The 23,817-nt window shown below is 44.2% G+C and overlaps 1 protein-coding gene and 1 long non-coding RNA gene across 4 annotated transcripts; one reads left to right on the top strand and one right to left on the bottom strand.

Moving 5' to 3' along the window:
* Positions 1-1,973: 1,973 nt before the first annotated feature.
* Positions 1,974-23,780, top strand: LOC132336704 (uncharacterized). 2 transcript variants are annotated; one of them, XR_009488926.1, is made up of 7 exons: positions 1,974-2,088; positions 2,562-2,636; positions 2,715-2,825; positions 9,618-9,763; positions 13,756-19,835; positions 20,584-20,673; positions 23,525-23,780. It is a non-coding gene; the product is annotated as an uncharacterized LOC132336704 (long non-coding RNA). The 2 variants fall into 2 exon arrangements; XR_009488925.1 differs by lacking the exon at positions 9,618-9,763.
* Positions 6,347-20,797, bottom strand: LOC132336699 (myosin-1B-like). 2 transcript variants are annotated; one of them, XM_059864476.1, is made up of 38 exons: positions 20,561-20,797; positions 20,329-20,472; positions 20,081-20,237; positions 19,739-19,766; positions 19,528-19,642; positions 19,350-19,442; positions 18,204-18,267; positions 18,013-18,111; positions 17,816-17,919; positions 17,597-17,735; positions 17,226-17,344; positions 16,980-17,129; positions 16,098-16,268; positions 15,550-15,856; positions 15,380-15,465; positions 14,816-14,903; positions 14,605-14,722; positions 14,270-14,393; positions 14,050-14,186; positions 13,693-13,948; positions 12,521-12,763; positions 12,243-12,419; positions 12,012-12,157; positions 11,834-11,924; positions 11,356-11,745; positions 11,119-11,245; positions 10,764-10,882; positions 10,291-10,487; positions 9,833-10,016; positions 9,581-9,746; positions 9,283-9,407; positions 8,700-9,008; positions 8,345-8,548; positions 7,969-8,094; positions 7,704-7,874; positions 7,508-7,612; positions 7,273-7,368; positions 6,347-6,865 (listed from the first exon to the last, which is right to left on the bottom strand). In XM_059864476.1, exons 1-38 carry the CDS (start codon positions 20,762-20,764, stop codon positions 6,710-6,712), a joined length of 5,835 nt encoding a protein of 1,944 aa, XP_059720459.1. In that variant the 5' UTR covers positions 20,765-20,797; the 3' UTR covers positions 6,347-6,709. The 2 variants fall into 2 exon arrangements, with proteins under 2 accessions (XP_059720459.1, XP_059720458.1); XM_059864475.1 differs by having other exon boundaries at positions 14,605-14,903.
* Positions 23,781-23,817: the final 37 nt, after the last annotated feature.

The raw sequence follows: 23,817 nt of genomic DNA, 5'->3' as shown, positions 1-23,817 counted from the left end.
CAGCAAAGGCCCCTGCAGCCCTGCTAGCTGAAGGGCATCAGCTGGCAGATTGGCTGTCTGGTGGGAAGTGCTCCTTTCCCTGTCTCCCAGTGCTCAGTGCCTGCCTGGTTTCCACCTTCACAGCAGTTTTCCTGCTGGATTTTTTCTCCAGGTTTTCTTGTCAGACAACAAGGCTGAGTCTGGCACTGTGGCAGAGACAAGACTGCCACAGATCCAGGTCCAACCAAGTACTGAGGCTGAGCAGGAGTTCCCAGAAGGCACAGGCACATGGAGAGCACATAACATAACTTGTAGCTCCCTCCTTTCTGAGGTTGTTCTGCTGGGAACCCATTCCTGCCCATCATTCCCATGGGCTAATCAGAACAGAATACCTGATAATGTTAGTGATTAGTAATTGATCTGAAAATATTTGAAGCTGGTCCACACCCAACATTTTGATATTTCTGATAATGTCTGTGAGAGGGTTTGGTAACAATATTGGTTAAGCAAATTCTTATCTCAAACTTCTTCCCTCCTGTGTAGAGAAAGGCAGATATTTCTGAAACTGTAGCTGAACTGGATAAAGGAACAGACAAAGTTAAAGTAACAATGCCAGAAAGAGGGCATCTCAGAGTTTCTCATGTCTCTTCCACTTCAAACTTTTTTCACAAATGAACTGCCTACATTGAATCCTGCTGTCCTAGGAAAGACCTTAGGCCTGGAATGAAACTAACAGTGCTGTGGACAAATCTTTGCCATCTAAATAGAGAAACGAGCTACCATCAATGGAAAATTCTGTTTTCCTTGATAACATTGTAGGTGTCCTTTTAGCTATAATTGAGCACAGCTCTGCACTGGAGGGGTTCTGGCCTCAGCCAGGGCGCTGGCAGGAAACTTCTGCTGCTGCCACTGAATTTCTCTGCTCCAGCCTGAGCACTGGAGCACCCAGCACTGATCACAACACCTTTTTGCACACACTTTGGTTTTACTCTACAAAAGCTGTGTTGGTACTTTCAGCATGTTTTCTTCCTTGTTTAGCAGTGTTTATCGATACATAGATTACAAGTGCTGGGGTATATTCTCAGATTCACTCCTGAGTCCCTCTTAAAGCCTGATATTTTGTTTGCAATTTTCATTTCCCTGTCATTGATTTGAGCACTGTCTATATGCACCAGAAAGTAATCAATTTTCTTCAGATTTTAACTCATGTAGCAATATTGGATGAGTACCCTCTACTCTTGGTGCATTGCTACTCTTCTATTTATTCTAAAACCTATTGTATTAAAAAAAAAGCAAGAACATCCTTAATTGCTCTCTAGTGAAAAATTAGTCTCTTTTTATACCCTGATCATCTGTTGGCTTTTTAGATGCTCTTGAAATCTTCATTGCAACCAAAAAACTTACAAGCAACTCCCATGGGATTATGGTAATCTAGAACTAGCTCCATAAACAGCTTTCATTTTTAAATCATTTTTCTCTTAATCACGTTGATAAAAATTTTTCTTGGTGCAGCACTGTTGCTATTACAGCAAGTCTCTGAGTGGTCAACAATAGGACAATTATGTCTTCAGACTGCCATTGCTAATCTTATCATGGAAACAATTTTATTCCCCTGCTATGAACAGTATTTTTTCTTCTTTACACTCAGCTGTGCCAGATGTGAATCTTGTCAGACAAAAAACTAAACTGTGATACACAAGTAATGAAAACCATCAAGATCTCCATAAAAAGAAAAAAAAAAGAAAGAAAAAAAAGGAAAAAAGGGGGTCAGATTTTATAAATCTGGGGATTATACAGAGCAACACTATTTGAAAAGCATTCCCCATGGGATTTTCAGCTTGCCTGTGCTGTTGTCAGCCATGCTGTCAGTATGACAGGGCATGCTGGAGGCATCAGTGAGCTCTGTGGGCCCCTGATGAGCCCTCTGACAGGGAATGCTCAGCTCCTGCTGCAGCAGCACTTCTGCTGCCCTCTGTGTAAAACGAGAGCTGCCAGGAATGTTAGCACCAAAGAAAGAGAATTGCTGAAACGCTGATCATTCAGAGCAAGGCTTCTCATCCCAACACTTCCCAGTTTTAAGATGCAGCTGGGCACTGGACTCTGGAGATGGTAGGACACGCTTTCCTTCACCTAACATCCCTTTCTGCTGTTGGCTAATGAAGTGCATGGGTTTGGTGAAATGCATGCTCCCCTGCAGGAAGTGTCCAGTCCAAGTGGTGTTGTAGTGCTGTGCGGTTCAGAAATTCCATATGAGGTAAGACTGGAAGGGTTAATTGATTTTTGAGTAAAACAGAACCCCCAGAATCTTAAAAATATTCAGGGGGAGAGATACAGAATAGGTACAGGGAAGTTTTGGCCATGGCAAAGTAAGCTAGTATTTCTGGGGCTAGAACTTGTTTGTGAAGACTGCTCTGTCCCACGCACAAAAACATGGAGGGACTTTGAAGATCCTTCTGTCCCCTCATTCTACTTTCTTGAGACTGCTTCAAGGTTAATTTTTCAAACCATTTAAGGTAAAGCTTAATGGTAGGGCATCATATGCCGCATAAGCCTGTACAACATTTCACACTTGTGTATTTCAGAACAGAGAGAAGGAAGAGAGAAACTTCAACTCCAAAGATATCTCAGCATCACTCAACTGTGAAGTGGAGCAGAAGGTAAAAATAGAACACCTGGGCAGGTGCTGAGTGAGTATCAAAGTTGCGCAGGTACTTAGGCTCCTCCTGTCTTTCCAGGAAAGCTCCATGGAAGAGAGCTGGAGAGTGGGTCCTGGATGAGGACACGACCTTCAGGATGCCCTTTCCATCTCTCAGCAAAGCAGCTGAGGAGCTCCTGTTACAGAGCAGGTGTGTGGGGTGAGCAGGCTGGGTGGTGCTGGGTGGAGCTATCAAGAAGAAAGGCAACAGGTGGGAAAGGAGTTGAAGGTGGAGAAGGATCTGGACCAAAAGGGAATCAGGGTTACTGAAATACTGCAATTTTGAAAAAGTGACTGCTCCTCCCAGAAAACATCGGAGAACATGTTGAGCAGTTGAAATCACTGAGAGATAACAGGTGCCATGAATGCATCTGTTTTTGATAACTTTTGAATGCCATTATTTGAAAGAAGCCTGCATATTATCCTTGTCTGAGATGAGGCTGTACTCTTCTTAAGAATTGTTACCAGTTACCTATGACCTAAAAATCAGTTTTAACACCCATAATACCTCCTGCAACAGTAAGGTTCAGGCAGTTACACACAGAACTATTGTGGGTTATGTTGTATTATGTTTTTCATGCCAGTTTTCCCCTCACTTCCACAAGGGCTCATTCACAATCTCAAATCACTCCTAGGAAAAACAGATTTTTCTCTGTGTTAATTCTAAGCATCTCCCAGATTGATTTCAGAAGTTCTGTACTGCAATGTGGACATAGTCCATTCTTCATTTAGGCCAGAGTTTTGGCTAACCGAGGCAGGTATCTTTCAGGATGGCACAAACATTAAAATGTGTTTTGGAATACCAAAAGAGGAGGAAATTACGAACATTTCCAAGAGTATTTAAAGCTGGAAAAACTTCCTGCCTAGCTTAAATTCTAATACTCTGGGCACTGGCTTGTGTGTCTGCCATGAACACCACCACATTTAGACTCTGTGTCTAGAAGTATTACCAGCTTGCAAAGTAGTTGGATGTCACGCAAAGCCTGCAGTGTGAACCCATTCTCTCCTCTCTCCAAAGAGTGTCCCACATTCTCCTCATCCTTCCCAGTCCCTATGAGCACTTCTGCTTTCCCAAGTTGCCCCACTTCAGTGTTTTCTGCCTTTTCTTTCAACATCACTGCTCACAAGGCCTTGGGAAGTGAGGAGGCACCAGACCTGCCTGCAGGGCCAGGACAGAGCAGAGATTCAGAGAGCAGATTTTTATTAAGGCACTCTCTTACTCTTCTTAGCAATGCACCCATTTAGGGTGTTGGGTGTGATATGGGTTGGTGAACAGGGGGCTCACAAGAGCAGTGATCAAAAGCAGCAGAGTTCAGTCCAGTGTCAGTTTGTCAGGTACCAAAACCCAAACAATGCTAAATTGTTTGCTGTCTTCCTTTCTCTTTTTCTTCCTTCCATCTCTACGTTCTGTCTCTTTCTCCCCTCCTCTTCATGACTTTTCTTGCTCCCCATCTCAATTTTTTCTCAATCTTGCTTTCTTTCTCATCTTTCTCAGTATCTTCCTCCCTTCCTCTCTTTTCTCTAACATTTTCTGTGTTTCACTCTCTTTCTCCATTTCTTTCTCACAGTATCTACCCAACCCACTTCTCCTCTACTCTCCCTCTCCTGCTCCACCTGCCTCTCCCTCCTCTGCTTTCTCTTTTCCTTTCTGTCCTTCACTCCCTGGCCCCCTCATTTTCTGCTGTTGAGGAAGAAAGCCCTTTCTGGTCAAGACAATGTTACTGTGGGCTGAGGGCATAGACAATGAGTACTTGGAGAACTGGAAAGATGAATTGTTGGCAAGAAGCCTCTGTGAGGAACCTGTGTCTTCAGGTCAGAAATACCTTCTCCATGTCTTAGTGCCTCTTAAAGTGCTGATGCTTTGGTGCCCAGGAGACACAGTTGTCCATGCCCAAGCTGTTGAAGGTCAGAGAACTCCACAGTCCACATGGGGCAGCAGCTCTAGTGGAGCTCATCAGCTGCATCTATTTTAAACCTTCTCTGAGACTTGTCTCTTTAGACCACTTATGGACCCATGTTTCTTCCTAGATCAGTTACCTGTGCATCAGCACATTTTATATCACAAGCAGCCTGACTCCAGAAATAGTGTGTTGATGCAAAATGACTCCTTGTCCTCCAGCCAAGGCAGCAAATCAAAAGTGAAGAGAAATTGGTTTTCTTTACTCATCCCTTTACTATTCCACTGTGATTCCAGCAAGTCTCCAGCCCTGCTTTCCAGGATGGCTGGTGGCAAGGCCAGCTCAGCACAGTGCAATGTGTGTGATTTCTCTCCCTCTCCCACCTGTGCAGTTGGAATTCTGGCCCCAGGTGTTGTCTCTTAAGGAACCTGCAATGTTACCTTTCATCAGATGAGCATTAGTAACAAATCCTCAGGCCAAAACAGTAACAAATACAGGTGAGAGAGGAGCCCCAACAGTCTCAGGTGCTTCAAGTGCATCTGATTCTTCCACAGTCAGGGCAGCTTGTTCATTTTGGAGGGTGATTGTAATATTGTCCAAAGGGAACAGAGAGTTTTGGCACTGAAACATGGTCCCCAAAGTTGTGATATTTACTACTCTGTCAGCATGTCTATAAAGGTACCCAAGGTTTCTTTTCCTTGTTGCCCAGATATCACTGGCACTGATGAAGTTTTCACAGCTTCACACATAGAGATGATGTCTCTGAAGAGCATCACTTACAGTGACACAAGAGTCAACCCAGGGCATCAACTTTTCCTTAAATATATTTAGCTGCTGCCTAGCAAACTACTTCCATATTTAGTTGTAACATGGAAGGATTCTGTGGGCGTAAACCTCAGTGTGTTTGGGAGGAGGAGGACCTCCCAGTCCTTAAAGCTGTTGCTGCAAACACACTGACAGCAAAAAGCTGTGCAGAAATTCCAGCTCCCTTCCCCAGCCATTTCACAGTTCTTTGGCGTATTCCCTGTAAATAGAGAGGTGTGGAGATATCCAGGGACCTTGATGGACCTGTAAGTGTCCCTGTAGTCAAAGCCAAGTCTCATTTACCATTCTCTACATCTGCCTGTAGAATCTTCCCTCAGCAGCTTCCTGACGTGCCAGGGTCTGGTGAATGGTCTGTTAAGCTGCCTCTTGCTGTGCAGGTTGCCTCTAAACACCTATTCCAGTCAAAGGAAGCTCCAATGTCACTGTGATGTCCCAGTGGGCACTGATCTCTCTGCTTCAGGGTGGAGGTACCTGTGCTCTCCAGACTCACCACCTGCTCAGGCTGCACAGCCCCTACGGGGGCACTGAATGAGAATGGCCGGGAATGGGAAACATCATTCCTGCCTTGCTCTTCCTCATGGGCAGCTTTTCCTCATTTTTGTCCTGCTCATGCATTATATTCTGCAGTGTTACCCATGCAGGATGAAAAAAAAAAAAAAGCCAGGGTTTATCAGCTACTTTTTTCCATCCAGTTTTCAGTTTCCTTACACAACAAAGCTCATGCAGTGCTGCCAAAGGAAGACAGGAAGCACTGTTTGGCAGTGTGGAAACACCATGTTAAGAGCTTCTCTGTATTCTCAGGGCGCCAGACTTTGAGATTTCTTTATGGTGTCATGTTAACAGAGTTGCTCTCAATTCCAGTGTTAAAAAAAAAAAACAGTTCATTTTGATATGTATGCTTGTAAATTTGTAAAACATAGGCTTACAATTTCTGCTCCTAAAAAGCATTATTTATTTAATATTTATTTATTCTAACTTTAAATCACAAATCCATTTCTGGGAAACACTGTAATACAGTGTAAAATTTTTTGTTTGCTCTCATGCCTATTACTTTTGCTGTAGTTGGAGTACTAGAGTTTCTGAATCATACTCAAGAAAATTCAGGAGTTTACTCCTGAATATTAATTGTTTGAACACAATCATCACCTAAATAACTGCAGAACTAAAACATAACTACTGCTTTTCATGCAAAGGAATCTACAGTTTTTGTCTTTAGACATGGACTAATTTATAAAGCCTCACTGCAGAAAGAAGTGACAGAGGGTTCACATTTTGTGCAGCCCTCAGGTCACTTTGATGCCTCATGACATCCTCACTCTTCCTCTGCTATTTTCTTGCTGTGAAACTCCCGGCTCTTCACTCGGAGCTTGTTGACCTGTGACTCTGCAATGTCAGCCCGCTCCTCGGCCTCCTCCAGCTCGTGCTGGATCTTGCGGAACTTGGACAGGTTGACATTGGACAGCTCCTCCTGTGTGGGGAAAGGGAGTCAGTGGTGAGGAGCACAGGGCAGGGATTTCACTCCTGCTGTAAGTCAGCCTGGTGGGGCTGCAAATCTCCATCCCCCTCCCACCACTGCTCACACATCAGCCTCACACAGAGCTCCTCATCCTCCCCTTCTCAGGACCCTACTGGGACAAGCTTCACCAGGACTGTGTTACACATGAGGAGCAATTTCATAATTTCAAATTGTCATTTCTGTACTTATTCTCCCACTTCTTTAGTGCTCATGTGCTGGGGAAGGTATATCTGAATGTCAAAGTTCCCCTCCTCAACTGATGATTTTTAACATTTTAAAATCTTTTGATATTCCTCTCCTGGACACCTGTGGGACACCCGGAGGAAGCAATGCTTTTTATTTCCCTGAGCAATACTCACAGCTTCCTCAGCTTGTCTCTTGTAGGATTTCACTTTCATTTGCAGCTTGTCCACCAGATCCTGCAGCCTCAGGACATTCTTCCTGTCTTCCTCAGACTAGAGTGTTGGCAGAGTGGAAAGAGTGAATTATTGCTTTCTGCATACCATAATATAGCATTTATCCTTCCAGTCCTTGAGAACCTCTTTCGACTGGGGGAATAAAGGTGCATCAGCTGAAGGAGAGCTCCTGCCTTACCTGGTAGGTGAGTTCCTTCACCCTCCGCTCGTACTTGCGCACACCCTTCACGGCTTCAGCGCTGCGCTTCTGCTCAGCATCAACCTCCCCTTCCAGCTCCCGCACCTGCAAGGACAAGCCCATCCCTGCAGCTGCCCTGGCAATGTCTCTCCAAGGAGGGACACGCTCACTCAGGCACAGCCCCAGCCCTACACACCCTGGCCTCCAGCTTCTGGATCTGCTTCTTCCCTCCCTTCAGTGCCAGCTGCTCAGCTTCTTCCAGACGGTGCTGCAGGTCCTTCACTGTCTGGTCCAGGTTCTTCTTCATCCTCTCCAGGTGGGCACTGGTGTCCTGCTCCTTCTTCAGCTCTTCTGCCATCATGGCCGCCTGATCAGAGCAAATGGTCAAAGCCAATTTGGGACTGGAGATATTTTGGGGAGAGTACATTCACCATCATCAATGCCAGGAGAGCCCAACTCACATCTGTGATGGCCTTCTTGGCCTTCTCCTCAGCATTGCGGGCTTCCTGGATGGTATCCTCCATTTCACTCTGGATCTGGGAAATGTCCGTTTCCAGCTTCTTCTTGGTGTTGATCAGGCTGGTGTTCTGTTGAAGGAAAAAGCATATTTTTTTTTCTCCAGTTGCTTCACACCATTTATAGAAAAATCAAATTACCTGTTTTTATTTATATTTTTGTTACAGTTTCACATGAAAAATCCAAATAACTGATAAATGGCAATGGTAGACTGCTGAAGACTAATTGTGGTATTAAAATTGAAAAAGGAAAACAGAACTATTGTTGACTTTAATTCTCTAAATACTGTAGGTGTTATATATCTTCAATTCTAGAATTTACCTGAGTGTGGAGGAGCTGAACTCTCTCACTTGCATCCAGAAGCTCCTGCTCAGCCAATTTCCTTGACCTCTCCGTCTGCTCCAGGGCTGCCCGGAGCTCCTCAACTTCAGCCTGCAGCAGGTTTGCTCTGCGCTCCACCATGGCCACCTGCTCCTTCAGGTCATCCTGTGTCCTGAGAGCATCGTCCAGGTGCAGCTGAGTGTCCTGGAAAGAGAGATAAATGAGACTGGGAGGCATATCCTTCCTAGTTACGTTTTTTCCATTTTCATATTAATATGGAAAAGATAGAAGAGTAAAACATAAATATTTGCAGCTGTGGAAGAGACCCGTGAGCACCTGGTCTGTAATGCCATACCTTCAGCACAGCCTGGGTGTTCCTCAGGTTCTTCTGAGCCTCTGCAGCCATGCGGTTGGCATGGCTCAGCTGGATCTCCATTTCATTCAGGTCTCCCTCCATCTTCTTCTTCAGCCTCAGGGCTTCATTCCTGCTCCTGATCTCAGCATCCAGGGTGCTCTGCATCGAGTCCACAATTCTGAGGTGGTTCCTCTTCATCTGGTCAATCTCTTCATCTTTTTCTGCTATCTTCCTGTCGATCTCAGACTTCACTTGGTTGAGCTCAAGCTGCAGGCGCAGGATCTTTCCCTCCTCATGTTCCAGGGAGGCCTAAAAAAATATATAAAATGCAGTTAATTATAAAAAATAGCAATGTCAACAACTTTACATAAATTGTTATCACAAAGAATAATGCATAACCAGAGGTCTGAGATTGCAGAAAGGAAAGAAAAAAGCATACCAGTGGATTCAACGATTTTACTGGTCTGAAGAAAACCTGCTTCCTATGCCTCTGGTCAGTTCTCAGTGCATAGAATTTTTTTAAATGTTACTTGAAGTTGCCGAGCTGTGTTGTAACAAATCAGCTAACCACAGAAGGCTTTACCTCAGCTTCCTCCAGGGAGGTTTGCAGTTCAGATTTCTCTTGCTCAATCTGCTTTTTCACTTTCTCCAGCTCATGAATTGCCTTTCCTCCCTCTGCAATCTGCTCTGTGAGGTCAGAAATCTCCTCTGCAAGGAAGGGAGGAAAGCACCATGGTCAGGAAGAGAGATGAATGGTGAAAGGCTCTGGTGCAGCAAGGTGCCAAGCAAGATCTTATCCTTGCAGGCCCAGAGCTGTGAAGTGTGGCAGATAGACAAGCTTGTGAGAAAGACCAGGGAGGAGCAGAGGGCCAGGGACTTACGCTGCAAGTTCTTGTTCTCCCGCTTCATTGTTTCCAGGTGGTCCAAGGACTCCTCATAGGCATTCTTCATCTTGAACAGCTCTGTGCTGAGAGAGCGCGACTCCTTCTGCGAGGCCTCCAGCTCAGCCTGCGTTTCCTCATACTTCTGCTTCCATTCTGCCAGGATCTGAAGAGAAACGGAGGGTGAGTAGGGCTGTGGCCATCACGGGGCCCTGCTCTGGCCAGGAGGGCTGGTGCTGGAGGCCAAAAGACCTTGTCAAAGTTCTTCTGCTTCTTATCCAGAGCAGCACAGGCAGCATTGGATCTCTCCACGTCAATCATCAGGTCCTCCACTTCATTCTGCAGCCTCTGCTTTGTCTTTTCCAGGGAGGCACATTTGGCATTGATCGCCTCAACATGTTCCTCTGCATCCTGCAGGCGCTGGGCCAACTTCTTCCTGTGTTAAACATATCTCATGGTTTAAGAGAAAAGGGAAAGTTGTGGCAGGTGATTGATGGGCTTTTCCCTCTCTCTCTGCCACTCCCTGTCTTCTACATGTTTATCTGTGATTTTTTTCTCCAACGCCACATGCATTACGGAATTTATTTGCTATTCTCCTTTTGCCCTAACCCCAAGGAGAACACTGACCTCTTCCTGACAATGTCACAGTGGTCTCTAAGAATTTCTGGTCTTAACCCACTCTGCTACCCTTCCTCATTTTCCCCACGTACTTGGCCTCCTCCAGCTCCTCCGTGCGCTGAATCGCGTCCGTCTCGTATTTGGTTCTCCACTGGGCCACTTCGCTGTTGGCCTTGGACAGGGCTCGCTGCAGCTCCCCCTTGGCCTCCTGCTCCTCCTCATATTGCTCCCGGAGCAAGTCACAGTCATGGCGAGCAGACTGCAGGGCGTGGGCCAGGGCACTCTTGGCCTGCAGCAACAAGGGTATTGGATCATGGAAAAAAAATATCCCTGAAAATATGACTGAATATTAACTGGACACTTGATCATGCATCTATGCAAATGGACAGCCATGCACTCAATGTGGAAAGAAGCTGGGACTGAAAAAAAGGAATATTGGATAAACTCAAGTTAAAAGTTAGCAGGAAACGACTTGCACCAAATTACATGAAATATTTTTTCCTTTCTCATCATGTATGTCACTAGTCACATAACTGACTGGAGACCCTCTGAGAGGAGGAATCACCTTTATCTCTTCCTCCAGATGCCTCTTGAGTTCCTCAATCTGCTGGGTGAAAGCCTGTTTGCCTCTTGACAGCTGAGAAACCATAGCATCTTTCTCTTCCACCTGACGTGAATATTCACCTGAGAAAATTTGATGACACAAAATGGTTTTAATGACATTGATGGTGACACTGAAAACATTTGGAGATGTAAAACCAGATAGCTTTTACTCCATGCTGAAATTTACAATCCCATTTCAAGCATTTCACAGTAGATGTGACACAAAGAGTGTTGAAAAAGCCACGTGCCAAGAAGAGTAATTTTTGCAATAACTCTGGGACATTATTGATCTGCCCATGTAGATGTGGGTATCTCACCTGACTCTGTCTGCAGACGAGCTCTTTGAGCATTGAGGTCATTGATCATGCGCAGGTGCTCTTCTTCCTTTGACTTAATCTCACTCAGCTGATCTTCCAGAGTGCGGCACATCTTCTCCAGGTTGGCCTGTGTTTCAGCATATGGGAAACGATGAGTTAACCATCTACACTTTAAAAAAAGCAAGGAGCAAGGATTGTGTTGTATTCCACTGGGTCAACGAGCCCACAGTTGTGTACCTTGGCTTTGGAGACAGACTCCATGTTGCTGGCCAAGTCGTCAATCTCCATCTTCAGCTCACTCTTCTCCTTCTCCAGCTTCTGCTTCACGCGTTGCAGGTTGTCGATCTGCTCGCCCAGCTCAGCTGTGCTGTCCGCGTGCTTCTTGCGCAGGGCGGCAGCCGTGGCTTCGTGCTGCAGCGTGGCCTCTTCCAGGTCACGGCGCATCTTCTGGAACTCGGCCTCACGCTTCTTGTTCATCTCCACCTGAGCTGCTGTGGCCCCTCCTGCTTCTTCCAGGCGCTCGCTGATCTCCTCCAGCTCCCTGGACAGGTCAGCGCGATGCTTCTCTGCTTTAGCGCGAGAGGTTCGCTCTGCCTCAATTTCCTCCTCCAGCTCCTCAATGCGGGCCTGCAGAACAGCAGGGACCCTTCACAGCCATGCCCTCCTCCTGCCTGAGCTGAGCCTGAGCAAGGCAGGGGAAGGAACAGACACTTGCCTGCAGCTCCTTGATCTTCTTCTGAAATTGCATGCCCAGGGCTTGCTCATCCTCGGTTTTACTCTGGATCTGGCTGATTTCAAAGTCTTTCCTTTGGGCCAAGTGAACCATGTTAGAGCTCCAAGAAAAGAGACAAGTACTGCAGCCCAGCACTCAGGAGCCCCAGAGCCACACTTACTTCTTCAGTTTCTCATCCAGCTGCTGCTTATCATTCTCCAAATCCATGATGCTGTCCTGGGCCAGCTTCAGGTCTCCTTCCAGTTTCCTCTTTGCTCTCTCCAGGTCCATGCGCAGTTTCTTCTCTTGCTCCAGGGACCCTTCCAGCTAAACACAACAAGACCATCAGGGCTCTGCCAGCCAGGCTGGACTCCATACCTGTCCTGTTCCTTCTCTATGTCTGTGTGCTTACATCATCCACTTGCTGTTCCAGCTTGGTCTTTGCTTTGGTCAGAGTATTGACTTTGTCTTCCTCTGCCTGCAGGTCATCCAGGGTCTGCTGATGGGCCTCTTGGAGGGCTTTCTTCTCCTTTGTCAGCTTGGCAATGGTCTCATCCAAAGCTGCCATCTCCTCAGTCAGGTTTTTCACCTTTGAGAAGAAGGGAGCAAATGTAAATAAAGTAGTTTTAGACGTCTAGTAGTAGCACAGGGGCCTTTTCCAGAGTGCGAGTGACAGGTTCTACCTCATACCTTGTTTTCAGTGGCATGTTTTTCCTTCTCCACCTTGGCCAGTGTTAGCTCAAGGTCATCAATATCTTTCTTCAGCTCTGAACATTCATCCTCCAGCTTCCTCTTCTTGGCTGTCAGCTCAGCATTAATTTCTTCTTCATCCTCTGCCCTCTCAGTCACCTCCTTGACTTTGGCTTCCAGCTGGATTTTGGTTTTGATGAGCTGGTCACACCTTTCCTCAGCATCAGCCAAAGCATCAGCTTCCTATTAGAGAAACATGGATTTGTTTGCTAATTGCAACTGTTTTTAAAAGCTGAATAGAGAAATGATATTTCTCATTGAGGAAAAGAAACATGGAATTATTCTTTTTTGTTTTCTTTTAGGAAGTTGTTTTTTGCACAGACTCTTTTAAATCAGAGATTTTTTTTCAATTTCATTTTTTTACTCTCATCAATTATTCCCTCCTATTTTTCTTAGGGATAAGATGATAATATCTCATAGTACTTTTATTTTCAAGAGTTTTGACTACTTTCTCTGAAAGTTAAGTACTGTATACAAATGTGTAGAGGTTTTTTTCTTTTTTTTAATGAGCTTTTCTTGGCAAGACGGATTTTGAATTAATTTCCTTTGAGTGATATGAATGGATATATAGTCTAGGTGCAATCAGAGATTTCAATTTGAACCTGAGTTTATTTGGATCTGTGTAGCAAACATCTAAATACACAAGGTAATGTTTAAATATTGACCAATCCCTTGATCTCCCAATGGACTTAGGATGTACATACAGGATTGTGACAGAATGCCGAGGGATTTTTTTGTCCTCCTGGAAAAGTGGTTGCAGAAAGACTGGTGACATAACGTCACATAAAAGGGCAGAGAGGTCTTTGGGCAACTAACTGAAACCAGAGAAAGCTGTCAAATTAATTGCTCCACAGAATCTGCTAACTGTAAATTCTATATCTCCAGTGACCACACTGGATGTTATATTGTGAGCCTGAGGAAACAGATCTTTGCGCACACATGCTTCGAAAGTCATTTCCAAGCTAGAAACTCCCATTATAATGGTGACACGGATTGGTCTGAATTCTACCTTCCATTATTCAAACTATAATATTTCCTCAGACAATTTATTGTGTAACATGAGCGTTATGTGCTGTGAGGGTACCTGGAAGAAATACACTAACGATACTTACAGATTGCACTTGGAGCTGCAGGTCATTTTTCTCCTTCATCAGAGATGCCATTTTCTCTTCCAGCTCCTTCCGCTTTGCCTCAGCTTTCGCAAGCTCTTCCTTGGTTTTCTCAAATTCTTCCTTCATGTTTGCCATCTCCTTCTCAGACTCTGCACTCTTCAGCAAGGGCTTGATCTTGAAGAACAGCTTCATCCATGGCCAGTGTTTGACATTCATGAATGCACGAATGTTGTACTGAATACAGAAGATGGATTCCCTGAGGAATAATTAAAATGTGCAATGAATATTCTCAGTCTGACAAGTGTCAAAACTTTTCCATGAGCAAAATGACTTTAACTGAAGAAGAGGAAGGTGTACCTGCGCTCCACCATTCTCCGGTATTCCACCCTCATCAGAAAGCCTCTGCACAAGGCCTGGGTGCGGGTGATGAGCTGTGCCAGCTTCTCATCCCTCATCTCCTCCAGAACCCCTATCAGCCCAGCTTTGAAGAACACCTTGAGAGAGGGAACGTTGCAGCACATCACTGTCAGGTAGAGAGAGCAAAGCCCAGGCAGGCAGAGAATGGGGGGGTTTGTACCTTGGTGTGTCCAAATTTGTACTGGGTGTGGTCCACATCGATTGAACTAAGAAGCTTCTCAGAAGCCTTCTTGCTATCGATGAACTGTCCCTCAGGGATGGCACTGGCATTAAGCACCTTGTATCTGTGGAATTGGAGGAAATAGGAGGAAGACAATGTCCAGTCATAAGAACATTCTTTCATTACTGAAACCAAGAGCAGTGTTTGCAGCAACATGAGACTGAGGAAGTTGGAATTTCATCTCTCCATACTTAGAGACCCTGGCAAACTCAGTCATGTGTTGGAGAGAAGTTGGTGAGGACTCTTGATTTATCTCTAAATTTCATAGCTCTCACCTCTGTTTGAAGTCAGCGTAGAGGACTCTGCTGGGGAACCCTTTCCTGCAGATCCTGATCCCTTCCAGCACGCCGTTACAGCGCAGCTGGTGCAGCACCAGCTCATGCTCCATGGCACCTGGCAATGCAGAGCACAAATGAGTGGCACAGATTGCAGTGCAGAGGGGAATGGATGCATCAGAGCAAGGATCTTTCAGCTTGGGGCTCTTACCAGGTGTTTTAGTCTCATTGGGGATGATGCAGCGCACAAAGTGGGGGTGAGTGCTCCGCAGATTGGTCATCAGCTTGTTGAGATTCTCCTGTGGGATCATGATTTAGTGTGCATTTATAAGAAAAATGGAAAAAAACCACATTGCATTCCTTGAATTTCACATGAAAGACCAATTGATGGAGATGTACTGGGCTGAAAATTGTCAGCTGAGAATGCCTCAATCAATTCGTCAGTTCCTTCTGATTCCCAGCATTAAACCTCACCTTGTAGGACAAGAAAAAACCTACCATCAACCTAATGAAACATATAAAGCGGGCATGTTTTATGAAAAAACTTTATGTTTATATTAAGCGTAAATTTAGGTTTTTACAGTGTCATTTTTCATTCCATGGGATTTTTGCTTCCAATGGTGGTCTAAAGAGAAGATATACTTAGAATATTTTTTGGTTGGTTGGTTGGTTGGTTGATTGTTGGGGTTTTTTTTCCTTTTTTCTCCTGTGTTTGAGCCTGCTCAAAATACAGAATAATTCTGTGCATATATGAAAAGAAAAGGTGTTTACGTACCCGGAAAAGAGCTGAGACGGTCTGGAAAGAAGAACCCTTCTTCTTGCCTCCCTTCTTGCCACCACCACCACCACCACCACTAGCCTCTGATAAAGTAAAGATAATGAAACATCTGTTGCTTTGAGGACCAACCACCGTGCATCAAAGAAATGACATTTCAGAGAACTGACCTGCCTCTCCTCCAGCAGATGCAAAGAGTAAAGCCAGGGTCTTCACAGATGATTTCTGGTACAGCCCAATGACAGTTTCATTCAGAGGGTCCTTGTTCTTCTCCAGCCAGCCAGCAATGTTGTAATCCACTGTGCCAGCATAGTGCACCAGGGAGAAGTGAGCCTCAGCCTTGCCCTTGCCAGGCTTGGGCTTCTGGAAGTTGTTGGACTTGCCCAGGTGCTGGTCATAGAGCTTGTTCTTGAAAGAGGTGTCAGTTGCCTTGGGGAACATGCACTCCTCTTCCAGGATGGAGAAAATGCCCATGGGCTGGGAGAAGCACAAGGAAAGAGGGAGGTCAAGGTGAAAAGGCAGAAAGATTCAGAGATGAAATAACTTCTTGAGTGGGACAATATTACTGCTCTCTGGCATTGTTCTGTTCAGCAAATTGTAAAAGAATACAAACTCACGTACCTGTAGTATCATATTTACCATTTCAAGCTGCATTTAGAAATATATATAAAATGAATGCATTTCTGGAAATAGCTGACATTGTGAATTACAGAAATACCTTCTCAATGAGCTCAATGCAGGCAGCCAGGTCCATGCCAAAGTCAATGAACTCCCATTCAATCCCCTCCTTCTTGTACTCCTCCTGCTCCAGCACGAACATGTGGTGGTTGAAGAACTGTTGCAGTTTCTCATTGGTGAAGTTGATGCACAGCTGCTCCAGGCTGTTGAACTGCTCAGTGGAAAAAAACCACAACAACCCACCCTCATCAATATGCTCAGTTCTTCATCATTCTCCTTCACCCTCTATAAATCTCCCCATTTAAAACATAACTGTATTATCAGGACCACACCATAACAGAAGAACCTATATGCAGTTTCAGAAAGAAATACCTACATAATGAAAATGAGGGAAGTTTTTTGGAGCAGATTTTTTTAGTGAATCTCTTAAAATTATAAAATACCTTGACATTTTTTTATTCAGCAAACGAGTGCGTGCTCTTGTCTCCAAATTGAAAACCCTTGATATCTGTCTTATCAAACAAATAATTATTCATTTCTTGGTTCTTTAAATTTTTTGAACATCTTTTAATGCATTTTATATTTGCCAATGCATCTCCTAGCTCTGCTCCAGAAGCTCTGTTATAAATTTATCCAAAATATTTTGGGTTATTTAATCTTTAACATTAAGCTCAAACATTTGTAGTATTACAACATATAAAATTCTATTTGCTACTTCTGCACAAACAACATGACTCTGTGCTTGTACTGATGGAGCTTTTGTGGATTTGGTTTTCTTCTGGAAAAGAAAATGGCTGGGGTTTTTTTCTACATAAAATCACAAATGACTAGCATGTTAAACCTTCAGAAGAATATTACTTGCAAGTCCTCTAATATAGCAATCTTTCCCTTCAAGAGCAGCCCTCAAACCTGAAATTCTTACATCAAAGATCTCAAAGCCAGCAATGTCCAGCACACCAATGAAGTACTGCCTGGGCTGCTTCGTGTCCAGCTGTTCGTTGATGCGAACAACCATCCACAGGAACATCTTCTCATAGACAGCCTTTGCCAGGGCACCCACTGAGTTGTATACCTAAACCAAAGCAGAATGGAGCAGAAGGAAATTAGCAGCCAAAGGGAGAGAGTAAATCAAGACTGAGGTTCCCAGTCACCAAGTGGTTGTTGTTACCTGCTGCACAGTTTGGCCCTTGGTCACGTATTCATTGCCCACCTTGACTCGGGGGTAGCAGAGGGCCTTGAGCAGGTCTGCTGAGTTCAGACCCATCAGGTAGGCAGCCTTGTCAGCAACTAAACACAAAGAGAGAGGGAGGAAGCAACAGAGGAGAAGTGATAATTGAAAGTGGATATCCTCTGAGACATAGCTGTTGGTCTCATCACTGAAATTTTGTGATATCTTGAAGGGAAATTTAGAAGCATGAATAGTCTGGAAGTTGAGATTTATGCACTTGTGAGAGTAAACAGAAGGAAAGAAAATACATGATTGCCAACTTCCAGCTATATAACCATATCTGTTATTAGGAGTTCTACAAGCTTTAATACCTTCTGTGCCATCAGGCTCTGCCTGCTCCTCTCGTTGTTTCTGCTTGAACTTCAGGTTCCCGTAGTGCATGACAGCCCCTGTCAGCTTGTAGATGGCTGTTCTCTCATCAGCAGTGAAACCCAGGATGTCAATGGCACTCTGGCAACAGAATCACTCAAATAAACCTCCAGGCCATTATAAGGAAGTTTCACCACACCAATATGCTCTGTGACACTTACATCTGTAGCCATCAGCTCCTCCTGGTCGTTAATGCTGGGAACTGTGATCTCTCCTTGACTCACAAACTGGTAGTCATATGGGTTGGTGGTGATGAGGAGCATGTCTGTAAAGAGGAATAGGATGTATCTGGGTGTGAGAATGAAGATAAATATTAAACACATTCAGATTTTATCAAACAATTCATAATACTTCATACCGATTAGCTCCGGCTTCTTGTTGGACATGATCTGATAAAAGATGTGGTAGCTCCTTTCCGCCTTGAGCTGGAAAGTGACTCTGGACTTCTCCAGCAGATCTGGCAAGGAAGGTAGGACAGAGTCAGACCTGAGAGAGAACACCGAGGTGGAAAGGGAGGAAGGAATGGGATCAGGTCTGGTGGTTTCTTACATGTTTCAATATCAGCAGAAGCCAGCTTGCCTGTGGCACCAAAGTGAATTCGAATGAATTTGCCCTTTTAGAGGGGAAAGAAAAAAAGACATGTTGAAATTTCACCATGACTATAAGCATGTGGCCTTACATTTTCCACAGAGGACATGCTTCAAACTTAGAAGTTGTTTCACTTTTATTTTTTCTTTAAAAAAGCAAAACAGGACAAAAACAGATTCAGGAAGTTCTCTAGATTGACAATACTAGTTAGATCTGAATTTAATATCCACTACTATTTAATGGATAACCATTAATGCACATGAATGAGAAGAGCATTAATAGAGCATTTTATTGGGTCACCTATGTTGCAACTCCAACACATGGATATACTGAAAGCCATTTTCTAATCAGAAAGCATGCTGTGAAGGCAGGTTCTGGTGGTATAAAAGTTAAATGAGGAATTTTGGTCTTGTGGAAAATGGAAGTCAGCTGTTATTGAGTTGTAGAGATAGAGGCAACACACCAAAAACAAGGAGCTTAAATCTGAGACTGAGGATTGGTATTGTGATTTTTCAAGGAAGTCACAGTTAATCTAACAGAGCTTATGAATGGCTTTTTGCATTAAAATGATCAAAATAACATTCCATAGAGTAGTTTGTTTTCTGGTAGGATGTATTGAAGGAACCCTGTCCCTACCCCTTTCTAAAGAACTTATATCAAGGTCTGAACAGTCAGATTAATACACCTGCCCAGTTTTGTGCCTAAAACCCAGAGATTTGGTTTTTTGCTAGTCTGATGAAGGCCAGGTAAATTTCCATCCAGCAATTGCTCTCCTGTATGCCCCTTCTTCCCCTTCTTCTCTCTTACATCATCTTCCACCAAATTGTGTCTTCAGTCAGTATGACAGACACTAAGAATATGTGTATATATATTTATAGGAAGTAATTATATAGATAATATAACATATTTAAATTATCCCCCTTTGTATACTGTATTGTACTTCTAAGGATGTATTTTTAATTAGATAGTCCACTTTAATTGGCAAAAATACACGGAAAATAGTAGTTTAATGAGTACAGTCATCTGACTTTGACACTTCAGAAGTGACAGCATGTTCTCACATCCTTGTTCCCATATAAAAGACAACTTCTCTAATGAAAAACTCACAAAGCGTGAGGAGTTGTCGTTCCTCACGGTCTTGGCGTTTCCAAAGGCCTCCAGCAGTGGGTTGGCACTGATGATTTGATCCTCAAGCGTTCCCTGCAGGGACATCATTATTCAGTGACTGTGTTTGGTTGACAGGGCAATGACAGTCCAAGCATTCAGTCAGTTCTTCCTGACTCACCTGCATCTTGCCTGATGTCTTCTCCTCCTTCTTCTTCTCTCCACTGGCTGCAATTGTTGCAAAGTACTGGATGACACGCTTTGTGTTCACAGTCTTCCCGGCCCCGGATTCTCCGCTGCCAAAGCCAAGAGAGAAGCAGAGGGTGCGTGGTCAGGCAGGAGGTGCCCTGGCACCGGGCAGCCCCCAGGGACCCATGCAGGGGGGTACCTACGTGATCAGGATGGACTGGTTCTCCCGATCTGTGAACAAGGCAGAAACACAGTACTTAAAACTCCGTGAACAACAGAGAAAGAATGAAACATAGTCAGGTAAGTCTAATGTTTTGCTGATGTCAGCTTCACTTAATCAAGCAAACCTCCAAAACACATCATTGAGTACAGAGATATCTTTAATTTCAAACAGTAGAAACAATGCTATGAAGACAGTAAACTCCAACTGATGCGTGTGTCAGATCCAAGAAAGCTTTGAAAAAGTCTCTTCACTTTGTTGAGACAGATAGTCACTTCAGAGAATTTAATGGTTCAATGCCTCTGAGGCAGACAGAGCCACTCACCAGTCAGCATGAACTGATAGGCGTTGTCAGAGATGGAGAAGATGTGTGGAGGGGCCTCCTGGCGCTTCTTGCCTCGGTAGGCCAACACCACCTCGGGGTTGTACACCGGCAGCCACTTGTAGGGGTTGACGGTGACGCAGAAGAGACCCGAGTAGGTCTGCAAGGAAGGGACACAGCACCTTGGCTTCCCCTGAGCCTGGCCCAGCAGCTCCTGAGGCTGCCCAGAGGAAGCTGCTGCTGCCACTTACGTAGATCATCCAGGCTGCGTAACGCTCTTTGAGGTTGTACAGCACAGCGGGTTCGTGCAGGTGGGTCATCATGGCCATGTCCTCGATTTTGTCATACTTGGGAGGGTTCATGGAGAAGACTTGATCTTCCTTCACGGTCAGGGTCTGTCAAGGAAATGAAAGATCCATATGTCTCTCTGAAAAGCTCAATGTTAGTATCATATGTTTTCCTTCATTCTTGTTTTTGACTCACCTCTCCCTTTTCTGTCTTGACAGTGACTTTTCCCGATTCCCTGCTCGTGATTGTCCCTTTCACAAAGGATTCCTTTGCGTGTACCACGAAGACAGATGTCTTGGCATCAAAAGGTTTGTTCTGGGCCTCAATTCTCTCCTTCTCTGACTTTCGGAGGTAAGGAGCAGCCTCCCCAAAGATGGCCATCTCAGCGTCCGAAGACATGGCTGCACTTTATGGAGGGGCTTGTCCACTGAGAACACTGTGGAGGAGGAGATATGTTGCCCAAATGAGTCAATGTATTTTCTTGTCACACACTTTATTGATAGACCCTCACAGTGTAATACAAAGTGTGATTAGGGAAGAATCTTGAGTAGTTCTTTGATTCACCTTCCTGTGCAACCAGGGCAAATGTTGGAAGCAGGTTCCTGCAGCTTTTTCCAGAGAAGTTTTTATTATGTCAAAGAATAGAGATTTCTTAGTCCCTTTGTATCCCAGTTTAATGTCTGATGACCCTGGTAGTGATTTTTTCCCCTTATTTTTTGCCTAATCATAATTTCTGTGGCTGAAACCTGTGGTTTTTATCCCTCAGCCTTTCACTTTTCCCATCTGAGAAGTCTGCCTCTTTCTATGATATAAGCATCTTCTTTTTGTTGAAGACAACAATAAGATAATCACTTTTTAATTTCATCCCCAGTGTAGACAAATCTCACCATTGCAGCCTCTTCTCATACATCATTTTTTCCTACTCATCTTGAAAGCTCTCTGGATTCCTTCCAGAATGTCACCATCTGGTCACCAGAAAGCACCAATCTGAAGGTAATGCTCCAGATAGGGGAGCTGAATGCAGGGAAAGAATCACTTGTCTTTAGCTGCTGACCATGCTTTCATGGGTGTCTGACAATGTGCTGCTGACCTTCCCTCCCCCAAAGGCACACAGGACATTTGCACCCAAATTCATGACCCTTTTCTGCAAAGCTGTGAAATACCACATATTCTGTTGCATGGGACTATTCTTTCTCACATGCAGGATTTGTGAGGTTCCTATCAGCTTCAGGATGAAGCTTTCTGAGGATCTTTTCCAGGGTAACATTGCTCTGTAGCATAATTGCAAGTTTCTGTTTGTTGTCATCTACCGTTCCTGAGGATGCATTCCATGCATCATTTGGGTTGCTCATGGTCCAGAAGCTGTTCTGAGGACTATCATAATGTCTTTTGCTGATGCTCTGCATCATTAACAAGAACTGTTTGCTTCTCATCCCAAATGATTTCAGTAGTATGTGAGCAACTGGCATGTAAGGACACATAACTCATGAGGTTAAAATACTGCACAACCAACTGTTTCTTCTTATGTTAATTGTTTGTGGAAATGACTATAGGCAAAGCTAGAAACCTCAGTTGAAGAATTTATAAATCAAAGCCAGATATTTAAATCCAGTACTGGACTTCCAAAGAAATACCACATGGCCAGTAATAGAAAGTATCTGAATTCCAAGGAAGTTAGGCAGCTTGATAAGATGTCATGTCATAACTTTTAGTTAGGTATATAACCAAAATCATAACAAATATTTGCAGCTACTCCTAGTAGCATGCAGATCTTCCATTTTACTCAGTCTTCTTTTAGAGGAATAGGAGCAGTACCTCTCCCTTTTTGTTGTTTGCTTAGTTAGATAGCTATTTTTGCATTTTTATCAAGTTTACAATAGGAGGCCTATATGCAGATTATAACCCAGGAGTATAATTTGGGTAGCATTTTCATAACATTTATTGGCCAGTTTCATATGCAGTAATAATTACAATTCACAAGTCTGTAAGGTTTTGCAACATTCTGTTCTGTTGGCTAGCACTGCCTGTCTGTCTGGACTCCATGCCAGAATAGATCATTTACCTCACTGTTCCATAATTAAGCATAAGGAATCCCCAAGAATTTCCTGGCATTACATAGTGGCTGTGTCTTCAAGCACAGCCACTTATGAAACCTTGCTAGCTGTGAGCAGCCTGCCCAACCATCAGCATGATTTATTAGTTATAGCAGAGCACTGGCCAGGAACTCATACACAGCAATTGCCTACAAAATTTTACAGGGATTTGTCACCATGAAGAAATCTGTTCTACAGAAATCTTCCATCTTTTTCTATCCCTTAAATGCAAGCAAATGTGGCTCTTACCTCTTATGCTATGAGAAGATGCCTTGCAGGCTGGGAGGTGACCAGTGCTGTAAAGCAGAAACAGGAACTCTCTCATTATTACTGCACACAATTCCACAGACAGGCCACAAAGTGAAAATACCAACATGCTTTAGGACACAAATATCAAATCCTTCCAGGTACATGTGCATACATCAGGACAGCAGGGCTGGAGTGGGACTGCAGGGACACTGTGCCTTTCTGCCAACCACAGACATGCACTTACCATGAATTTCCTCTGCAGACAGAGCAGCCCAGATCCAAGGACTCTTTTATAAGGTCTGGTCAGCGCATGCTGCAGATGCCTCCTCTGTCTTTGGGCAAAGCATTTCTGGCAAACCTTGTTTTTGGCAAAGCATTGTCTGGCAAACTGAATGTACTGAAAACTGGAAAGTGATGTTACTAGATATAATTAGAAAATTTTGGTGTCTTCCTAGCTATGTGAATAAATCGCCTATAAATAATACGAGAAGATTCCTAAGGAGGGAAATACAGCTAATGATGACTAGAGGAATGAGGGTAACCACTAATAACTGTAAGGCCATGGATGCTCCATGAATCTGAGCTAAGGGAGCAAGGGAAAACCATTCCCCGGGTGAGCACAGTGACATTTGGAAGCATACTTCAACTTATTCTGAGGACATCATATGTCTGATGACAGTTGTCCTTTCACAGAGCTCTCTACTTACAGATCTTGGATATGATACGTGGATTTCACTGTTGTCTGCATTGCTTACCTTAGTCAGATTAATACATATTACTCTGTATTCATATTACTTGTATCCACATATCTCTGCAGGGCTGGATTCCATCGATGCCGGAAGCCAAACGCAGCCCGGCTCAACGAGGCAGGGCAGAAGGAAGGATGTGTATGGGAACAGTCTGCTCTGACCAGAAATGCAGCTTGGGCAAAGCACTGCAGTGCTGATATTCTCCAAGGAGGAAAGGGAATTCAGGCATCCTGAAGACAGGCTCTTGATGAGAAGATCACAGAATGGTCCAACTCCTCTTGGATAGGGGAGTTTCTTTAATAAATAAGAACACCTGTATCCAGATCTTTGTTCCTCCTTCCTCTGACCCTTGCCAAGAGAG

Source organism: Haemorhous mexicanus, chromosome 20, assembly GCF_027477595.1.
Source record: "Haemorhous mexicanus isolate bHaeMex1 chromosome 20, bHaeMex1.pri, whole genome shotgun sequence".
NCBI lineage: Eukaryota > Metazoa > Chordata > Aves > Passeriformes > Fringillidae > Haemorhous > Haemorhous mexicanus.
Note: the sequence above shows the minus strand (reverse complement) of the source record. Positions and strands in the feature narration are given on the sequence as shown.

Excerpts from the sequence above, each read along its gene's own strand:
- LOC132336699 (XM_059864475.1), bottom strand. The coding sequence starts at position 20,764 with ATGTCTTCGGACGCTGAGATGGCCATCTTTGGGGAGGCTGCTCCTTAC. Across the intron at positions 16,269-16,979 it reads CTGGCTTTGAGATCTTTGAT|TTCAACAGCCTGGAGCAGCT; the intron begins GTAAGAATTTCA and ends TCCACTGAGCAG. Across the intron at positions 10,883-11,118 it reads TCGTCTGCAGACAGAGTCAG|GTGAATATTCACGTCAGGTG; the intron begins GTGAGATACCCA and ends AAATTTTCTCAG.